The 21644-nt window shown below is 45.8% G+C and overlaps 1 protein-coding gene across 5 annotated transcripts in view; it reads right to left on the bottom strand.

Annotated features, from left to right (window-relative positions):
• LOC148015971 (1-aminocyclopropane-1-carboxylate synthase-like) overlaps positions 1-21096 on the bottom strand; it is a 45140-nt gene extending 24044 nt beyond the window's left edge. For 2 of the 5 annotated variants that reach the window (XM_087663943.1, XM_087663942.1), the window contains exons 1-2: positions 20768-21096; positions 20602-20654 (exon numbers count right to left, since the gene is read on the bottom strand). In XM_087663943.1, coding sequence (XP_087520069.1) covers positions 20602-20654; positions 20768-20944 — 230 coding nt within the window. In that variant the 5' untranslated portion in view covers positions 20945-21096. Of the gene's footprint in view, positions 1-20547; positions 20675-20767 lie in introns of all 5 variants that reach the window. The other 3 variants (XM_087663941.1, XM_087663944.1, XM_087663945.1) reach the window with 3 other exon arrangements.
• Between the last annotated feature and the right edge of the window lie 548 nt (positions 21097-21644).

The following is a 21644-nucleotide window of genomic DNA, read 5'->3' as shown; positions in this document are numbered from 1 at the left end:
AGGCAGCATGTTGCATTGTTTGTAGATCTAAAAGCAACCTGTTGTGTTACATTGCTGCAATAGTTTTCTGATGACCATTCACAAGCAGGGCCTGAGCAAGGGGTTTCACCTTTCTCTTCTGCTAATGGAGCATTGATCTTACCATTAACAGGCAGGTCTACAACAGGGATCTACAGGGTATGTACTGAGACATGTAGGGATAGCTCAGGACATTTGTACACAAACTTAGATGCAATTCTGACGGTTGAGTTGGAAAAGGATGGGTTGGATGGGTTGGTAAAGACTGTTGTTGAACCGTTGGAACATTTGCAGATTGCAATGCCTGAGCAATTGTTGTTGTGATTTTGGGAATACCATGGCATTTGTAGCCCCTAGATTTGCTATACTCTGTTCAGTTGCTGATGGTCGAATAGCCCCATATTTTCCAGTCACTACAGAGGGCAGGAATGCTGCATAACAAGCCTATGCTTCAGGGCTTGATTGGAATACTCCACTGTAATCAGTTGTAGCAAGGTCTAAGTACAGTTGCAAAACGCTAGATAGACGTGTAACATCTTGAGCACAGGAATCTTCACTTAAGTACCGGCTTTCTTGACTCTAGCTAGCAAGGTTAGCTCCAGCAAAGCTGGTAGCTACAATGTACTCCTCAAGTTTCTAGCCAAATGAGTCACACTTCAGGTGATTCAAGATTATATTGTCATGAGGACATGTACTTTTGAACCCTCACTTAACATGTGGATTAATTTTTAATCACATGGTTAAGTTAATGTTGCACATGTGAGGTGTAACTGGGATTAAAGTAAATTTACAAGCCTGGGACCCAAGAAAATCACGGGATGTCAAAGGCAAAGGTTGCTATAAGTTATGCTGCACAAGTACTTGGCGGTATCTAGTGCCAGTTGTTGGCCTAGGTCATTCATTTGGTCATAAATGTCAGTTGGTGACACTAGAGATGTGGCGTTTAATGGTACCTAACGTCAATCTAATGGTCAAAGATGGCGCAGAGACACCCGGCAATGGAGCCATGAAACCAACATTCCTTCCGTGGATGGGTGGTAAATCCTTGATTACAACTTAATTACAGCATCAATGATCGAACAATTAATGCCCCCAAAATTAGCGCCCCTTTGGGTATTTCTTTAGCTTTATTGAAGAAGAAGTTGATTTACAATGGGATTCTCCCAATCCCTTTCGGTATTCCAATTCCCCTTGCTGTTCAAAATCACCAGCAAGTCTTTAATTTGATGTGCCCCTTGATTCGGGCAATCAATTGGCCTTCAACCCCTTTGATGGTGCCAGAGTGCAGCCATGCGGAAGCATAGGACAAAGACTGAGAGAGAGTGAACGCAGAGAGGAGAGAGAGAGAGAGAGGAGACAGTGTAAACGCAGAAAATCTGCGGTGTAGTATGCTGTATAAGAGTGCAGAAATACATAAGGGGGCAGAGGAAATATCTGCGTATGTCTCCAACTTGATGAACTCGATCTCCGTCAGCCCAAGCACAGTCTGTCTCAGCCAACAGATCTCAAGATCAGAATCTGAATAATGAATCCTGGAGTGAGCCACGAAACCGGCTATAAATAGCCAAAAAATAGGAAATAATTGGAGCAGGTCGGCTCATTATTCTGGAGTGAGCCACGAAACCGGCTATAAATAGCCAAAAAATAGGAAATAATTGGAGCAGGTCGGCTGCCGACTGCAGTAAATTTGGCTGACTGTACCAGTGCCCTATCGTATTGTTGACGTGGACTGCCGTACTGCTGACATGGAACCTGCTGTCCACCAACCTACTAACGTGGAACCTACTGTCTACCAACTATCCAGGAAATGACTGTCTAACACCCCTTCTCAGATCCTGGACAGGTCAAAAGACTGAGGGATTTGGAATGCTGCCTAAGAAGAGCCTGGGGAAGCGCCTTCGTAAACAAATCTACAAGATTATCCTCCGTCTTGCAGTACTCCACATCAATGGTCCCATCCAGAAGCTTCTCTCGAATGAAGTGATACTGGATCTCGATGTGCTTCATCCGAGCATGGAATACTGGATTCCGTACCAAGGCAATGCAACTCTCATTGTCGCACCGCAGAAGAGTAGGACGAGTTTGGGGGCAGCCAAGCTCCTCCAACAATCTCCAAAGTCACACAACCTCACATGTGGTGGAAGACGCAGCTAGATACTTCGCCTCAGTAGAAGGGCTGCTTCTTGCTACTCCAAGAGGTAACACCTGTACCCAAGATAAAACAGTAGCCTGTAGTAAACCGTCAGTGGTCCACATCGCCAGCCCAATCCAAGTCACTCCAACTTGCAAGAACCAGATCTGTAGCATCTGTACCTATGGGATAAGAAATCCCTAAGTCAGAGGTTCCCCTCAAATACCGAAGAATCCTCAAGGCAGCCTGCCAATGCACCTGTTTGGGTTCCGTCATGAACCCTGCCAAAAGACCCACAGCAAAACAAAGATCAACACGAGTGTTGAGAAGCCAAATCAAGGATCCAATCAACTGACGGTAGCGTGAAGCATCCAGCATGGGAGAATTTGAGTGTGAAGCGGCCTTCCAATTCGGATCCATAAGAGTAGTAATGGGCCAACAAGTCTCCATCTCAAAAGTCACCAAGAGCTCCTTAATGTACCTCTGCTGAGAGATGAAAATCCCCCTCTGAGACTGATAAATGTCATGACCCAAGAAGAGATGAAGAAGCCCCAAATCCGTCATCTCGAATGCCTGATGTAAAGCTGTCTTGGTCTCTCGAACCTTCTGTACATGATCCCCTGTCAAAATCAAATCATCAACATACAACACAAACAACACACGACCAACCTCGAAAGTGTGCATATAAAGCTACGGATCGGCCTTGGAGCGACGATATCCGAACTTCGACTGAAGAAACGAGTCAATCTTCTCATTCCATGCACACGGAGCCTGCTTGAGGCCATACAAGGCCTTCTTCAATCTGTAAACTTTCCCATCCGAGGATCCAAAGCCAGGAGGCTGCTCAACATAGATCTCCTCCTGCAAGTCACCATTCAAAAAGGCAAACTTCACATCCAACTGAGAAACATGCTATCTCCTATGGCCAGCCAAGGCAAGAACAGCTCGAATAGTCGCCATACGAGCAGTGGAGGCAAAAGTATCATGGAAATCAATGCCTGGGCGCTGAGCAAAACCTTTAGCAACAAGGCAAGCCTTGTGCTTGTCCAAAAAACCATCGCGAAGGTACTTGGTCTTGAAGACCCACTTGACACCAATCACCTTCTTGTGAGAGGGACGAGGCACAAGAGACTAAGTGCCATTCCTCTCAATAGCCTCCAACTCAGCTTCCATGGCCTTCCGCCAATGATCAAACTGCAAAGCCTCCTTCACTGAAGTGGGCTCTCGATCCTACATAACACGGGTCAGTAAACAATAGTTGGAGCAGACAAGCTCCAAAGAATGTGCCTCATTTCTCCGTGACCTCCGTGGTCCATCCTGCAGTTCCCACTCCTTAGGGACCCCCTCAATCCCTAAATCTCGAAGGGTGTCACCGACACAACGAGGAGGAGATTGAACCTCTCCCCGTCGCTCTCCATCTGCTGAAGACTCGGGGACAACCACCGATGAAAGCTCCTCGGGGTGGTGGAAGAGAAGACTCTGAATCCGAAGAAGAATCTCCATCAAGAGGCTCTAGCTCCAAAGAAATTGTCTCGGATGCCCAACTCTCCCCTAGATCTCCAAGAACGGGGAGCTCCTCACCCCCCTCTGTGGCCAGTACTTCCACGAACCGCACATCTCAGCTCATGTCGACATCCCGCTTAACAAGATCAAACAAACGATAATCTTGGGATTGGGAGCTATAGCCAACAAAAACTTGTCGTTGGGAAGCCACCTCGAACTTATCACGCTGCGTCTTCGGAATGTGCACACAAGCATCACACCCAAAGATCCTGAAATAAGAGACATCAGGCTTAGTCCCGAAGTAAGCCTTAAAAGGTGTCATCCTATCAACGGCTGAAGTGGGAGATCGATTAAGGGTGTGAACTACGTTAGCCACTGCCTCAGCCCACAAAAACTGAGATATCTATCGGTGCTCCATCATGGTGCGTGCCATCTCGATCACACTTCGGTTCTTCCGCTCCAAAATGCCATTCTCTTGGGGAGTGTTGGTGTTAGCAAACTCCTGGTGAATGCCCCTATCTGCACAAAAACAAGCAAACTCATTAGACATAAATTCACCTCCCTTGTCTAAACGCAAGGTCTTCAGTCGCTAGCCAAAACAGTTCTCCTCAAAGAGAAGCCAATCCTTGAAATGAGAGAAAGACTCCGGCTTCAAAGTCAAGGAATAGACCCAAGTCATCCTGTTGTAGTCATCTACGAACATGAAGTACAAGCTCCCTTTCAAGGACTCGGTCCTTATCAGGCCACAAAGATCCATAGATACAAGCTTCATGGGTGAAGTAGACCGCCTAGAAGCTTTGTTGGGAATCGCATCCTGATGCAGTTTCCCACGAATGCAAGAGACACATGGCTGATGGCTTACCACTATGTCCGGTAAACCTCGGACAAACGACCCTTGCGACGCCTTCCGAAGGTACTCGTAGTTCAGGTGGCCAAACCGAGCATGCCATAGCTCGGACTGTATCTGAGAAGTAAGAAGAAGAGAAGTAAGAGTTGAAGAAGACTTCAATTTGTAGACTCCGTTCTCCTCATACCCTGCAGAGAGAACCTTCCTCGATCCACAATCAAGGACTCGAACAGTATCACTATCAAACTCCACCAAGAGACTAAGAGCACAAATCTTATGAACCGAAAGTAAATGATACCCCAAACCTGGCACATGCAACACCTCAGAGGTGTGGGTACCACCACGTCCATCTCGAATAAGCTGCATCTCACCCCGCGTAGCAATAGACACAAAAGAGCTCTCTCCAATGAGAATCTGCCCACGCGAAGGTTGCAAATGGGCAACACCAACAAAAGGAGTCATGTGTCGTGAGGCACCGCTGTCCACAATCCACTCTTGAGCCTACGGAGCTGTCATTGCAGCATCAAAAGTTATGGGTGTAGAGTTCTCAATGACTGCTAAGTGTAGAAAAGCACCTGATGAGGGTGCAGCCACCGCTCCAAAGTCCTTCGTGTCCTTCTTCTTGGTATCCTTCTTGTCTTTGTCGGGGCAATCCTTCTTCCAGTGACCGGTCTTACCACAAATATGGCAAGTTGATTCCTTCTCCTTGTCCTTCTTGGATTTATTGTCCTCATTCTTCTTCTTTTAATCCTTCCCTTTCTTCTGAGAGGCTTGACCAACCAATGCCTCCGATTTGGAAACATTTTGCCCCTTCAATTGTTCCTCCTGGTCCAAGACCATAGGAACCAACTCTTCCCACCGAAGAGTGGACTCCCGCCCTAAAGCAATAAGAGTGGAATAAAAAGTACCGAATCGTGGAGGCAACTGGGATAGTAAAGTGATCGCCATGTCTTCGGAGAAAATAGGCTTCCCCGTATTTTGAACTTGCATCTGAAGCTGCCGAAGCTTGTTGATGTGTTCCCAAAGCAAAGAAAACTTATTCATGGTGGACAAAGTCCGCATCTGCACCTCCAAAGAAACCCTCTTCATCAGGGTCATCCGGTTGTACATCTGGTCGAGCTCCAGCCATATCTCACGAGCCACCATTAAGTGCTCAATGTAAGCTATCACGGCTATGGTGCAAGACAGAAACAGAAAAGATCAAATCCTGGCATTCAATTTGTCCCAATGAGACTGGGCTTTGGTCAACTCCGAACGAGCATTGGAAGAGAGTTTGGATTCATCCCTCACCGAGGGCCTGTTAATCTCCTCCATCACCAGTTCCGCCAAATCATAAGACTCTAAAATGGCCAACATCATCACCCGCCAGATGCGGTAATTGTCACCATCAAGCTTTTGATCCGTTGGAAGAGCCGGTAGGACAAGCACCTTCTTGTCCATAGTCGCCTAGAACTCCAAATCAATCTCTGTAGACATGTTAACCTGCAATACCTGCACAAACGCAAAAGCAGCCCCCTCTGACTATGAAAACACAGCCTTCTAGGACTGATTCCTCCACTGCTCAAACCTTTTTCACCCACCAAAGGCGATGAAAATGTAAAATCTGCAATGGAAGGCCTCAAACACAACCTTCCTCACCTTCGAACAGCAATAACCTACAGCAAATTCACCAATTAGACTCCTTTCCCGCACGCCCACGCTCGCTTCTGCCTTGTTCCGATGCGCAGCCCTCCCACTCGCCCTCAAAACCTGAAAACGCAGCCTTGTGTCGCGATGAAATCTCCTCTTCAGATAGGTTCAGCCCTCAGTCAATCCATCTTCACCGCTCTAATACCATGTCAGAGTACAACGATGCGGAAGCGTAGAACAAAGACTGAGAGAGTGAACACAGAGAGGAGAGAGAGAGAGAGAGAGAGAGAGGAGACTGTGTAAACGCAAAAAATCTGCGGTGTAGTATGTTGTATAAGAGTGCAGAAATACACAAGGGGAGAAAGGAAATATCTGCGTATGTCTTCGACCTGATGACCTCGATCTCTGTCAACCCAAGCACAGTCTGTCTCAGCCAATCGATCTCAAGATCAGAATCTAAATAATGAATCCTGGAGTGAGCCACGAAACTGGCCATAAATAGCCGAAAAATAGGAAATAATTGGAGCAGGTCGGCTGCATTAAATGCAGCCGACTGCGTTAAATCTGGCCGACTGTACTAGTTAATCTGGCCAACTGTACCAGTGCTCTGCCATACTGCTGACGTGGAATCTGCTGTCCACCAACCTGCTGACGTGGAACCTGCTGTCTTCCAACTGTCCAAGAAATGACTGTCTAACAGATGGAGATGGAAAATGCCCCAAATTCAATTATTTGTTGGTCCCTCCACTTGAATAGGCTAAAAACAGCTTCAACCTTGTTCAATCCAAGTCTTGGAGCTTCCAATTTTTGACACGATTCTCGAGGCTGTTGCTAAACCCTAACTTCTGTCGCAGATTAGGTTTTACAATAGAGAAATCTGAATTTTCTCAACCTCCAGGGATCCAAATGACTAATTATCTTCAGTTCCTTGCATCTACAAGTTGTTGTGGCAAGGCAGCAGCTGCATTTGACTGATTTTCAGTCATTCTTCGCGACAAAACTCTGAATTTTCTCTCTCTACAGCTTTCCCTCTCATCTCTTGGCCATTTCACAACCTTGCTCCGAAGATCTCAGCATATCGACCCCTGGAGACTAAGAAATAACCCTAATCTGCAACAAAAATTAAGGTTTAGCAACAACCTCGAGAATCGTGCCAAAAATTGAAAGCTCCGAGACTTGGATTGAACAGGGCTGAAGCTATTTTTAGCCTATTCAAGTGGAGGGACCAGCAAATAATTGAATTTGGGGCATTTTCCATCTCCATCAAAGCGGGTGAATGCCAATTGATTGCCCGAATCAAGGGGCAAATCTGATTAAAGACTTGCTAGTGATTTTGAACAGTAAGGGGAGTTAAAATATCGAAAGGGATTGGGAGAATCCCATTGTAAATCAACTTCTTCAATAAAGCTAAAAAAATACCCAAAGAGGCGCCAATTTTGGGGCCAATCGGGTGTGCATTGTCCAAGATCAATAGGTAAATTTGTATTTTCAGATTTGAATTTATTGTTTGCTGTTGTAATTAAGTTGTAATCAAGGACTTAACACCCATCCACGAAAGGAAGGTTGGTTTCAATACACTCTTCATGTAACAAGTTTCTAGCCAAATGATTCATTTTGTATTGTACTCATTACATGTGATTCAAGATTGCCTTCCAAATTTGTGAATTTTAGAAATGTCAAGGGTGTAGGCTTCTTTGGCTCGCATCAAGTGCCTTTGCTGCAGCAGGCTTGCTTGGCTTCTTCAGCACTCTTGATATACAATTCCTCGATTGGCTTTCCCAGCCATTCTCAAGCATCTGATCAATTACATTGAACTCACGTACAAAATTTTGGACAGTATCTATTGTCAGCTCATCTACAAACAAGTCAACTTAGCTTGGTCCCACAAAAGCTTGGTGATCTTACGTTGAGCACTTCCAGTTTTTGCATGATACAACCATTGTCTATGTCAATGGAAGACTGATTTTGTTGACAGACCTTCATTGGTAATGACTTCCACCACTTCAGCATTTGCCAAGACATGTGTTGGAGATACAAGGTTACCATTCACCTTGGCAGGAACCATCTCGTTTTCCAACTCTATGTGGATTTGATAAGCATAACCAATTCAGGTTACACAGGTGACATAACTTTTGGAAGGTGCCACGCTCCAGCTGATTGAGATTTAGAAGTGTGAATGTACACAGGAATACAAATAGGACCGGGGTAGGTGATCGTGTCAGTGTCTAGTGTGTTGCTGGTTCCAGCTGGCAGAAGCTCTTACAGATTTCACAAGGTAGCATCAAGGGAATATGGCAACAAAAGGGTTGTTGTTTAGGTAATTGCTGAGGGAAGATTTTAAGATGCTAGACACAAATAATATTGCTAAGGGCATTGGTGAGCTAGGTATTAATGGAGAAATAAAGGAATGCTGATGTGCATATGCAACAGTATATGACTGAGAAGCAATACATTTAGACTGCCGGGTGACGTTTCAGACTGTTTTGTTTGCAGCAGGAGTCCTCTAAACAGTTGCCACACTTGCATGAACTCCAAGCTATAAGACTGATTTGTCCTCAGGCATTGTTTGACTAATTGTTAGAGTTTGATCTTCCATCACAATAACATAGGGGCAACAGTGTATGCAAAAAATCAGTCATGGCTCCTAGTTCCATCCCCTTTTCTCACTATTGGCATCCCAAAATGAATGTCACTCTAGGGCAACAAGAAGCTATCAAGGTTGAGAGACAACCAACTAATTGAGAAACACAATAAAGTAATATCTAAGATAGACCAACTAATCTCAGCCATCTCAGCCACCAACACTCAAGCCAAGGCAACCAATGACAAACTTGTAGCCCCTACAACTCAAGTTGCTCAAATGATTGTGATTAAAAGGATGGATCAGCATGATTATGAGTAAGAGCATGGGCATTCTCATGGGAATTATGAACACCATGACCATTGGTATGGGTCTGATGAGCAAAGGCAGCAGCATGCGAGTGCTTATGGCCAGCGTGCATACCATATTACAATGATTGTGCATATTATGAGCAACAGCATGCATCGGATGACTATGCACATTCTTATGAGCTGCATTATGGTTATGGGCAGCCTTATGTACATGGGCGGCAGCATGCAAATGTATATGAGTATATACATGGGGAACAGCATCACTATCAACAATGGAGCGATCAATATGATCCGCAACATTATGGGCATGAGCAACTGCAACAATGGAGTGATCAATATCATCAACCACTTGATCATTACCATGAGCAACATGAGCATCCTTGTGAGCAACATGATGCTCCTCATAGATGATACCATGATGAGAGCATCTCATTGCAACTTCATGACAAGGAGATCCTTCAATCAAAGGACCTTGAGTTTAAATGCATGGTAGTATCCAAGAATATGGGGGTCATGGACATCCTCCCAGTGAATGGTACCATGCTGGTCATCGAGGATCTTGGGCCACAATCAATATTTGAGGATGACACCATGGATCACTTCTATGATGACACAATAGATGTATTGGATCACAATTATCCTTTTTGTAACAAACCCTTTGTATATCAATTGTTACCAAGACATATTAGCTCAATGATTCCAAATTAATTTGATGCTCATGTACTTTGAAAGGTGATTTGTATTATTTTAGTGTTTCAAGATATGATTAAATATTCATCTTTCTATTTAAGGGTGGCCAATGGCCAGAATGCCCTATAATTATACTTGGGTTGTCATTGATCAAATGCCCAAGAGAAAATTAAAAGTTTAGTCAAGCGGTCAAATTGACCAACAAGCTCAAATGACTAAGACTTTTACACTCAAATAGTCACATTGACTAAAAGTCCATATAATGAGTGGTCTCGGAAAGTAAAACCAAATGCTCATAACTGAAGAAACAAACCATGAATCAATGAACTTGTATAATAAAGCTCTCCACAAGCTAAATTTGGCAACTCCTAAAATTTAGGAGGTTACTATTTTTTGAAGTTGCTCAAATGGAAATATTGTTCGCATCAAAGGCTCCAGAATTTCGCAAGAAACAATTTTATTTCAATAACTCTCTCAAATTCTTAACCATTTGAGAGATTTTAAGTATAAGGTTTGGAAGCTTCTTTCTCTAGAAAAGTGACATGTGGCATCTAGAAGAGAACATGTGCCATTTTGAAAAGACAAGTATCTCTACACTTGTCATTTTCAACAAATACTTGTCATTTGTAGCCTCTACTTTCTACTTTTGAGCACCCAAGCCCCACACCTATATGTTGAATATCTCTCTCTTTATTTGAAATAGCTCTCATATCTCTCATCTAAGAAGCACTTTCTACTTAGTTTGATATAATCCAAGCACTAAAGAAGAAAACCAGCTTATTGCCAAAGTTTGCAAAAATTAGAGTTTTAAAACCCTAGTTTTTAAAATTGCAACAAATCAGCCCTTTTGAATATGGTTCAAGCACTCAGTGCCTGTGGTTTATTTCAATAAATTCCTATAAAGAGAAAGGGACCGGTTCCCCTCCCAACGTGGTATCAACTCCTCTCTCTCTCTCTCTCTCTCTCTCTCTCTCTCTCTCTCAATTTTCATGGTGCTAAATGATCGAGTTGATTAAGTTCAAAGTATTGTCATTGTCACTTTTTTCCCCGCACTTACTCTTTAACCTTAGTGGCAGTGTGAAATCCCACGCTTTTAACATGACCTCTACACTTCTAATGCCAATCATGTAGATTATTCATTTGATCCCAAACAAGGGATAGACTAGTTTGGAAAAGTTTTACCTAGGTTAACTGTGATGAGGACGTGTATTTTGAAATCTCACTTAACATGTGTTAATTTTTAATCACCTGATTAAGTAAATGTTGCACATGTAAGGTGCAACTGGGATTAGAGTAAATTTACAAGCCCGAGACCCGAGAAAATCACAGAATGTCAAAGGAAAAAGTTGCTATAAGTTATATTGCACAAGAACTTGGTGGTATCTCGTGTCAATTGTTGGCTTAGGTCATTCATTTGGCCATAAGTATCAACTGGTGACAATAGAAAAGTGACGTTTAATGGTACCTAACACCAATCTGATAATCAAAGATGGCGCAAAGACACTCCGGAATGGAAGTTGCCTAGCCAATTTAATTATTGACCAATCAGATTATTTTCTAGGACATCAAATTAATTATTACATTTATTTTCAGTATTTAAAGCCTGAAAATTAATATTTAATTATGAACAATCCTAAAAAAACCACTTCGGAAGGTTGTCACTTGTCAAAAATGCCCATGCAAGACTAAAAAACGTCTTTAGAGACTGAAGAGAGGTATTTTTAGTATATCCAACCTGCAAGAGAGAGGGAGGAAATGTTGCTGGTCTGATTTACAGCCATTGGAGAACCTTTCGAGGCAACTAGGAGTATGAGAACACCAATCAACAGCAAATGACAGCATCTACAAGCTGTTGAGACAAGGCAGCAGCAATAAATGACTGATTTTCTTCAATTCTTTGCATCTACAAGCTGTTGAGACAAGGCAGTAGCAGTAAATGACAAATTTTCTTCAATTATTCGCAAAGAAAGCTTGAATTTTCTCTCTCCTCAGCATTCCCTTTCATCTCCTAGCCTTTCTACATCCTTGCTCTAAAGATTGCAACATTGAGATCACCAGAGGCTGAAAATTTTCAGATTTCTTTGCTATAAACCCTAATTTGCAACAGAAATTAGGGTTTAGCAACAGCCTCGAGAAGCATGCCAGAAATTGGAAGCTCCAAAACTTGGATTCAACATGGCTGAAGCTGTTTTTAGCCTATTCAAGTGAAGGGACCAGCAAATAATTAAATTTGGGGCATTTTTCCATCTCCATCAAAGCGGATGAAGGCCAATTAAGTGCCCGAATCAAGGGACAAATCAAATTGAAGACTTGCTGGCCACCTTGGACAGCAAGGGGAGTTTGGATTGTGAAGGGGATCAAGACAAACCCATTGTAAATCGACTTTTTCTTCAATAAAGCTAAAGAAATACCAAAAGGGGTGCCAAATTTGGGGCCAATTGAGTATGCATTGTCCAAGATCAGAAGGTAAATTTGTATTTTTGAATTTGCATTTTTTGTTTGTTGCTGTAATTAAGTTGTAATCAGGGATTTACCACCCATCCACAAAAGGAAGGCTGGTTTCATCAACATTCCCTCGACCTTGTGATAAGTCCTCGTTTTGATTTTTAAGGACAACCATAAATTAGGTGGGGATGGAATATAAAGAAGGGAAAATACAAATACCCGAAGAAAATAAGAAAAAACACCAGCTACACAACCAAGTATATAAGATGTATGGGGTTTCATTTTTGGATCGCCAATTAATACGAATACCCTTTCATCTTCTTCATCACCTTTCATGGCTTCCCTTCTCTCTTTCTCTCTCTTCCTATCTTTCCCTCTATTTTGCTAGTTTTTCTCTCTCTTCTTTGCAATCTTCTTCCTTCTCTCACCTCTCAATACAATAAGCAAAGGCTGGAAATCCTTGCATCTGAGAGGCCTAGAGATGAGGAGGTAAGTATCTAAGGAAAGTGAAGGGGGATATCCTGTTAGCCTGCTCTTCTTCAGTCTCAGTCTGTCATCTCCTGGTTGTGAGCTCCTGTCAGAGTCTGACAGGAGACAGAGGAGCTCTATCAGTGTGTTTTTATGGCTGCTTTAGTCAGCATGCAGCCTTGGGCATTTTATAGCCCAAACTGGGCTGTTTCTGGGCTGACTGCCCATTATTTTGGGCAGTCGGCCAGATCTGGCCATAGTCGGACCAGATCTGGCTGGTCGGCCAAATCTGGCCAGGTCGGCCAGTTTGGCTGGTCGGCCAGTTTGCTGGCTGGGGGCTATTTATAGCAGCCCCCCCAGTCAGTCCAGTATTCACTCTCTGCAGGTACAGCACTGCTCCCTCCGTCTCCATCTCCGGCATTGGTGCTGGCTCTACTTCCAGTCTGTCCTGGTTCCCTCACTGACGCTCCGGGCTGCGTGCAGGGACTGTTCTGTCCATTCCAGTGTATTCAGCATTCATCTCAGTCAGTGCAGACTTTCTTCCTTCATTCTCTGCTTCCTCTCTCCTCTCCTCTGTGTTCGTGTTCTTTCGCTGCGCACTCTCACATGGTATCATCGCCTGATTGAGAGCACGGAGGACGACCTTCGGGAGAGAAATACCTTCCTGCTGCTGCCAACAGATCCACAACAGCCAGGCGATTGCTTCCGGCGGCTGCCAACAGGTCCATCCCAGCCAGGCGACTGCATCAGGAGGCTGTACAGCCTGCGTTTGCTGTACACAGGGGCTGCCACGTCATCCAGTGACGCAGCAACCCTGCGTTTGCTGCCAGGCAACCTCTTCTGCTGCAGGGCGACCTCCCTACAGGCTGCGTTTTGCTGCTCTGCAGGTCGCCTCCAACCCAGGCTGCTCCTTTCCTGCTGGCGACCTCTGTCCGGGCTGTTTCCTGGTGCTGGTGGTCTCTTTTCTGGTGTTCGACATCAGATCTATTTGCGTTTTGCAGATCCAGGTGTTTGTAGGCACTCTCTGCATGCGTCTTGGTGGTTGGTGACCACATTGCTGGTCCTATTTCGTCAGCGGCACAACTTTCTTTGGTATTTTGCAGATTGGAAGATGTCTTACCAGTTTTCAGGCTTTGAAGACTCAGAGGATGAGCTTCTTTCTCATCATTCCTCTGAGCGGAGGCGGGACTATCGTGAAGTTCGACATCGGGAAGACCCTCCTCGCACTCGTCCTTCTTCAGTCCATGCATCTCAGAGGGTTCCATCTACTGCGAAGGTTTCTTCAGTGAAGACTGCATCAGATGTACGGATGCCTTCCTTGATCCCCTCTATCCAGGTGCCGATTCTCCCTTCCTTTCCGAAGGAAGACAAGTTGGATGGTTCCAACTACTCCCTATGGTCATGCAAGGTGGCTTGCATCCTTGATACCTTTGATCTGTGGGAGCTTGTTTCTTCGCCCATCGACCGACCCCCCGTGGATTCGTCTGATGGCACCTCTATGGACCGTGCAGCCTTATGGAATAGGCTCAACTCTCGAGCCCGTTCCTTTCTTTTTATGAGTCTCCATGATTTTGTTCTTGTACATGTTCACAGGTTAAAGACCGCGGCGGAAGTATGGACAAAGCTTGCGTCTTTGTATCAGCACAAGACATTTGCCCACAAGATTTCCCTGGAGAAGAAGTTGCGGATGCTCAGTCTTGATGGTTCTTCTTCCATGAAGGAGCACATCACGAAGATGGAGGATATGCGAGGCGAGCTAGCCTCTCTTGGTCGTCTGATATCGTCTGAGGATATGGCGATGATTCTGTTGACTCAGCTGCCATCACCCCGTTATGATGTCTTCTACACCAGCCTCATCACTTCGAGGACCCGTGAGACACTCCTGTGGGAGGAGCTTTCCCCGCTTGTCTTGGAGCATGACAAGCGACTCAAAGAGGTGGGAGCCAGTGGCTCCACCAAGGCATTTACAGCAGGCACAGGTGGCGGCAAGAAGAAGAAACAAAAGAAGGAGAAGGCCAAGGACAAGAAGGAGGAGGACAAGAAGGATGCGAAGGAGAAGAAGCCCAAGTGTCCACATTGTGGAAAGGGCACTCATCCCGAGGAGAAGTGTTGGCAGAAGTATCCCCATTTGAAGCCTAAGGAGAAGGACTCGAAGGCGGCCCCAGCCACAACAGAATCTGTGTTTGTGCATCTCTTTGTTGAGGAAGACACTACCCTAGCTTCTACCACCCAGGAGAAGCCTTGGCTCGTCGACTCTAGAGCATCTTCACACATGACCTTCCGTCAGGATTGGCTTCAGGATCTTTGTTCCAGAGGGGGTACAGTCACCATTGGTGACAATTCTACAGTTCCTGTTCGAGGAGTGGGGACTTTACCTATGTTTTCTGACAGGCGGTCTTCCTCCGCCAAAGTTCTCTATGTGCCTGATTTGGGTTTTAACCTCTTATCTGTGCATGGTCTTACTCAGTTAGGTACCCGAGTCATTTTTACACAGGATGCAGTCACAGTGGAGGATGCTTCTACAGGTGATGCTCTTTGGACAGGTACACAGGAGGGTGGGCTTTATACGCTCACAGCCTTGGCTGCGCGGACTTCCCATGAGCTTGGGCTGCTCTGGCATGCTCGGTATGGTCATTTGAACCTCGATTCTCTTCGCCGGGCTTCTAGGTGGAAGATGGTGGAGGGACTTCCTGATTTCCCTCCTCTTCACACTTTGTGCCCTAGCTGCTTGAGGGGCAAGCAGCACCGGCAGCCTCACCCGCAGGTTGCTTCTAGGAGGGCTACTTCTCCGCTTGAGTTGGTTCATACCGACCTTTGCGGACCTATGGGCTACTTCTCCGCTTGAGTTGGTTCATACCGACCTTTGCGGACCTATGGGCACGGCCTCCCTTGGGAAGGCCAAGTATTTGATGCTGATTGTGGACGACTTTAGTCGTTATGTGTGGCCTTATTTCTTGGAGTACAAGAGCGAGGCGTACTCCTGTTTCTGTGAGTGGCAGGTGTTTGTGGAGACCCAAACAACTTCCAAGGTCCGTGGTGTTCGAGCTGATCACGGTGGAGAGTTCACTTCTCACCTTTTCTCTCAGTTTTGTAGGGATCATGGTATTCGGGTGGAGTATTCCCATCCGAACACACCATCAGAGAATGGTGTGGTGGAGCGTGCGAATCGGACCATGATTGAGATGGCCCGATCTATGCTGGAGCATAGGAGTCTTCCTCATTTCCTTTGGGGTGAGGCGGTGGCTACAACGGTGCATATACGCAACCGCTCTCCGACTTCGGCATTACAGGACATGACTCCATATGAGGCTTTCTTTGGGAAGAAGCCTTCCGTGTCCCATTTTCGCATCTTTGGGTGCGATGCTTTTGTCCATGTGGACAAGAAGAAGAGGAAGACGAAGTTCGACTCTAAGTCGAGAAAGCTTATCTTCGTTGGTTATAGTACAACCACGAAGGGATATCGGCTCTTCGACCCGATGACGCGGCAGGTTGAGGTGAGCAGGGATGTGATCTTTGATGAGGCTTCGGCCTCTGAGGATCCGATTGATGGTTCTATCTCAAATGTTTCTTCATCATCGACGGACCCCCCCCCCCCCCCACCTTCTCTCCCTTCACTTCCTTCCAGGATCACCCTTAGCACCCCCCCTATTCCTCCTCCTTCGGCTTCCCTTTCTCCTTTGGTGGATGTGCCTTCGTCTTCTACGAGCTCTTCTACCGCCACTTCAGGATCTTCACGGGATATACAGCCTTCTTCAGATGCGGAGGATCTACCTTCACTCGGTGAGGGGGAGTCCCTCTCCGATTTGGGTGCTTTACAGGTTCCGGAGACCCCCCGGTCTCCCTCACAGCAGCAGGAGTCTCACAGGATTCCTTTATGGTATCGCCGGCTCATGCAGGATTCAGGTGTTACTCACTTTCCTGCTTCTTCTACAGGTCCACGTCGATCAGCCTGTTTACAGGCCCAGTAGGACAGTTCACTATGTGTGAACTATGCTCTTATGTCACAGATTCTTCAGGATTCCGAGCCTTCCACTGTGGAGGAGACTCTTGCACAGGATATTTGGAGACAGGCTATGCAGGCCGAGCTCAACTCCATCGAGCGAAACCATACGTGGGAGCTTGTTCCGCGTCCCGCGAAACGGAAGGTGATTGGTGTGAAATGGGTCTTTAAGACCAAATATCTTGCAGATGGCTCCTTGGACAAGCATAAAGCTAGGCTTGTTGCCAAGGGTTTTGCCCAGCGTGCAGGGTTGGATTACTTTGAGACTTTTGCTCCTACAGCTAGGATGTCCACCATCCGAGTGCTTTTGGCTCTTGCTGCTCACCACCGTTGGCCTGTCTATCAGATGGACATCAAGTCTGCTTTTCTGAATGGCGTTCTTGAGGAGGAGATTTATGTTTCACAGCCTCCTGGTTTTCTTGTGCAGGGGAAGGAGGATCATGTCTACAGGCTGCGGAAGGCTCTTTATGGCCTAAAGCAGGCTCCTCGTGCTTGGTACCAGCGGATTGACCGCTTCTTTCTACAGAGTGGCTTTGCGCGCTCCGCTTACGATCCCAACCTCTACTTACGGGTTGTGGATTCTCTTTCGGTGTTCCTCATCTTGTATGTGGATGATCTTATCATTACAGGGAGCGACACTCAGCAGGTGAAGCATACACGGTCCATTCTACAGCAGGAGTTTGACATGACGGATCTAGGGATCCTTCACTTCTTTCTCGGTCTGGAGATCTATCAGATGGACAGGGCATTTTTATCTCGCAGCACAGGTACATCTCCGAGCTTCTTTCGGAGTTTGATATGGCTGAGTGTCGGCCTATCTCATGCCCTATGGACCCTAAGTCCAAGCTTTTGACAGCTGGAGTTCCTTTTACCGATCCCACCCGTTACAGGTGCCTTGTCAGCTCTCTTATCTGGCTGCTTCACACTCGGCCGGATATCTCTTTTGTGGTAGCTTTATTGTCTTCCTTTATGCAGACTCCTACCCAGGATCACTGGCAAGCGGCCTTGTGGGTTCTTCGCTATTTGCAGGGGACTCGATCCTTTGGGATCATGTATGGAGATGGGATTACCCTTTCTGGATGGAGTGATTCTGATTGGGCAGGTGATGTGGATTCGCGACGATCCACTACAGGTTATGCTTTCACCCTTGGATCTGGTTCTGTCTCTTGGAGCAGCAAGAAGCAGCCTACTGTGGCACTTTCTTCTACAGAGGCTGAGTATCGGGTCCTATGTTCGACAGCTATGGAGGCAGTTTGGCTCCGTCACTTACTCGCGGAGATTGGCTTTACCCAGACCGGACCTACGGAGCTGCGCGTGGATAACCAGAGTGCTCTTGCTCTGGCCAAGAACCCAGTGTTTCATGCTCGTACGACGCACATTGAGGTTCAGTATCACTATGTTCGAGAGCGGATCGTGGATTCGGAGCTGGTGGTGGTCTATTGTCCTACGGCAGCCAATGCAGCTGATCTCTTTACGAAGCCGTTGCCTCAGGCTTCTTTGCTTCATCACATGCGGTTCTTGGGTCTTCAGACACTCCCAGGAGTTGAGAGGGGGTGTTAGCCTGCTCTTCTTCAGTCTCAGTCTGTCATCTCCTGGTTGTGAGCTCCTGTCAGAGTCTGACAGGAGACAGAGGAGCTCTGTCAGTGTGTTTTTATGGCTGCTTTAGTCAGCATGCAGCCTTGGGCATTTTACAGCCCAAACTGGGCTGTTTCTGGGCTGACTGCCCATTATTTTGGGCCGTCGGCCAGATCTGGCCATAGTCGGACCAGATCTGGCTGGTCGGCCAGTTTGGCTGGTCGGCCAGTTTGCTGGCTGGGGGCTATTTATAGCAGCCCCCCCAGTCAGTCCAGTATTCACTCTCTGCAGGTACAGCACTGCTCCCTCCGTCTCCGTCTCCGGCATTGGTGCTGCCTCTACTTCCAGTCTGTCCTGGTTCCCTCACTGACGCTCCGGGCTGCGTGTAGGGACTGTTCTGTCCATTCCAGTGTATTCAGCATTCATCTCAGTCAGTGCAGACTTTCTTCCTTCATTCTCTGCTTCCTCTCTCCTCTCCTCTGTGTTCATGTTCTTCTTTCGCTGCGCGCTCTCACATATCCATCACCATCGTCCCAAGGTAAACAAATGTGCTCAGTTGCAGGTCTTCTCTCACCTCTCGCCCAAGTCTCCTTCAATACAATAAGCAATGGAAATCCTTACGTCTAAGAGGTCCAGAGATGAGGAGGTGAGTGTCTAAGGAAAGTGAGGGGGGTACCCATCACCATCATCCCAAGGTAAACAAATAGCGGGTGTGGGTAAAGACAATGGTAAAGGGTGGAATTCCCCCTAATGATATACCAAGGTGTAAAGTGATATGCACCTAAGAATAGGTGACATGGAGTGTTGTAAAAAAAAAAAAGAGAAGAAACTAGGAGTAGAGAAGGAAGACTCAACTCCCAATATGCTAGATACAAATGTGGAGTGCAATCCAAAATTACTAAATGCAAAAGGACAAGATTCAAGAAATGTGGTAGGTCTGTTTAGAGTATGCATTTCTTTTCCAATGACTTTCAAGTGTGTTCACGCCACCAAAGATCAATTTCAACTCCTTTAGACTTCTTTTTCAATGGCTAAAGAATATGTTCACACTTGACAAAGGTGATTGGTATTATTATTTTGCAGTCTACATTTTATGTGGTCATCAACATTATCTTATTGCTGAAAATGCAATCTGCTAGTATTTTGTGGGCCAATATTTAGCCAAGTCAGTCAGATTTAGGCATTTCTTGCTATTTATTACAAGGTGACTTCATGGCAAAGGGACATACTTTCATGTGATCTCAAGCTTGCGCCTCAAAATAGAGTGCAGGTTGTACTACTATGTCTAGGGATCCTAGTTTCTTCGGAAACATTTTGGAGGTTCTAGCCGCACGTGAAGCAAGTTGTTGTGATTTATTGCATTCGCGCGATTTAAGGCTTAAGCCCCAAAATAAAGTGTAGGTTGTAGTTCTATGTCTAGAGCTCCTAGTTTCTTGCCAAGATCTTTGGGTGTTTTATGGCCATGATATGAAGCAAGTTCATTGTCATTTTTTGCAAGCAGCTACATTTGTTGGGATAATTGTTTAGTCCACATCAACCAAGTTGTTCAGCCAGTCTTAGGGTGCATCTTAATGCTGAGAGAGCTCTCCAAAAGGTAGGGAGAAAGCATATCAATGCAAGGAAACTCATCGCTAAGTGGCATCATATGGCAATAGGACTTGTAGAATAAAGCACATATTAGCATTTGTTCTTCACATTACTCGGTTTATTCAATTATGGAAACACTATTCTTGGCTTAATCCTCAATGAAGCCTATACTACCACCATGCCAACAGATTTACAAGTAATTTAAACAAAAGCATTCAAACGGTTGGTACCCATTCCTCCACCCATTACCTCAGCACATGCTCTCATGTGTAGCCATGCAATTGCATTAACTTTATGACTTTACAGCAAACTTGGACAGAGCAATATGACTAGACAAGACAACTGCCCATGATCAAGTTCAACCCTGCTTGAATTTGTGAAACTTAAGCCAATTCCTGTTTGCTGCAAGTAAGCTCTCCTGAGCAAGTTCTAAGATGCTCTGATCCATAATGTGTTCTGTCAAGCTGCCCTATCTACCTGCATTTCCTACATGTTCAGTGGATCCCGGACTGTGGAGCAAATGGAATCCAACAAATGCTAGGAGGCCTGTAAAGCATATGTGGTTGTTGTATAAGCTTTCAATTGAGTGAGAAGACAGAAGCACTTGCAAACAGACAGAATGTACGTGGATAGCTGTGGAGGAGCAAAACCCCCCCTCGCCACAAAAGCAAAAAAAGAAAGGAAAAAAAAAAAGGAGGACTGCCTGCATCTAGTTACAATGAAACGTATGCATTCATTTACAATGGATACGATAGGCAGCACCTGAAATTAGTTCAACTGCGGTGAGCTGACTACAGTGAGAGACAGAAGACATACTTCATCTTGTCATGGATCAGCTCGAATGACAACATGTTCTCGGCTTGAGCCATCTGAAATTCAGAGAAAGGAGCTGTACGCAATTATTAATTAAGCGACCCGAAGTACCTGAGCTGCTAGCTTTAAGCAGAACATCGATCAAGAAAAACAGGCGGAGAAGACTCACCAGAAAGTATCCGTTAGGGCTTTTGGAGGCGGACCATGGGCAAGTTTTCGCCTTTTTGACGGCTTCGATGTAGGGAGAGAAAGGCGTGAGGGCTTTGCTCCCGCGCTTGGACAGCCAAGCTCGTCCGCCTTCGAGAGGCTTATCCGTGGAGTGCAGCCCTCCGTTACAGACACTCATGGCGTCGCCGTCTGTGTCTCCTCCTTCTTCTACTTCTTCTTCGTCGTCGTCTCTCGTTCAGGAGCCTCAGATGGCCGAAATTCGCACTGGAACAGTAACAACTAATACACTCAGATCTACTCCCCACGAGCGCCCCCCGGATAGCCCCACAAGGGACGAAGAGGCATGCCGCATAAAGATCCACCGTGGTAGGACCCTTTCCTCACGTGGCAGCCCTTAGATAAAGGAACCATGAAAATGACACCTAATCCTCATAACCCTCGTATATGAAGGACTTCTTTACAAAAGGGTAAACGTGGTAGACCTTTTTCTCATGTGGCAGGTTTACCACGGCTACCCACTCCCTCTCTGGATTTCCATAGGGAGGAAATGCATTCATGGTTCCTCCCCCTGGTTTCACTCCCTCACTTTCCCATGCATCGCAAAGGCATGTAGCCCCTCCTTCGTCTCTCTAGCACAACAGTTCTAGGATGATGATTCTACTAATCTCTTTTGTCATGGTTGTTGCACGTGTGCTACGAATTCGGACGAAGTGACTGCTGCAGATGATTTTTCCCTGTGATGCTATTATTAACATGTAGCTCATAGCAAGGAGATTGCATTGCGCCCTTTCTCCTCTTTCTTTCCACTTCTTTGTCTTCACAAGAGGACTCGTAGTCATTCTCTTCAACAATAGAATTGTTTGCCTATTGTCTTGTCC

This window comes from Lygodium microphyllum, chromosome 23 (genome assembly GCF_053477565.2).
Source record: "Lygodium microphyllum isolate KBCC chromosome 23, Lygodium_microphyllum_v1.1.10, whole genome shotgun sequence".
NCBI classification, from domain to species: Eukaryota; Viridiplantae; Streptophyta; class Polypodiopsida; order Schizaeales; family Lygodiaceae; genus Lygodium; species Lygodium microphyllum.
The sequence above is the reverse complement of the archived record's forward strand: the minus strand, read 5'-3'. Positions and strand labels throughout refer to the sequence as shown.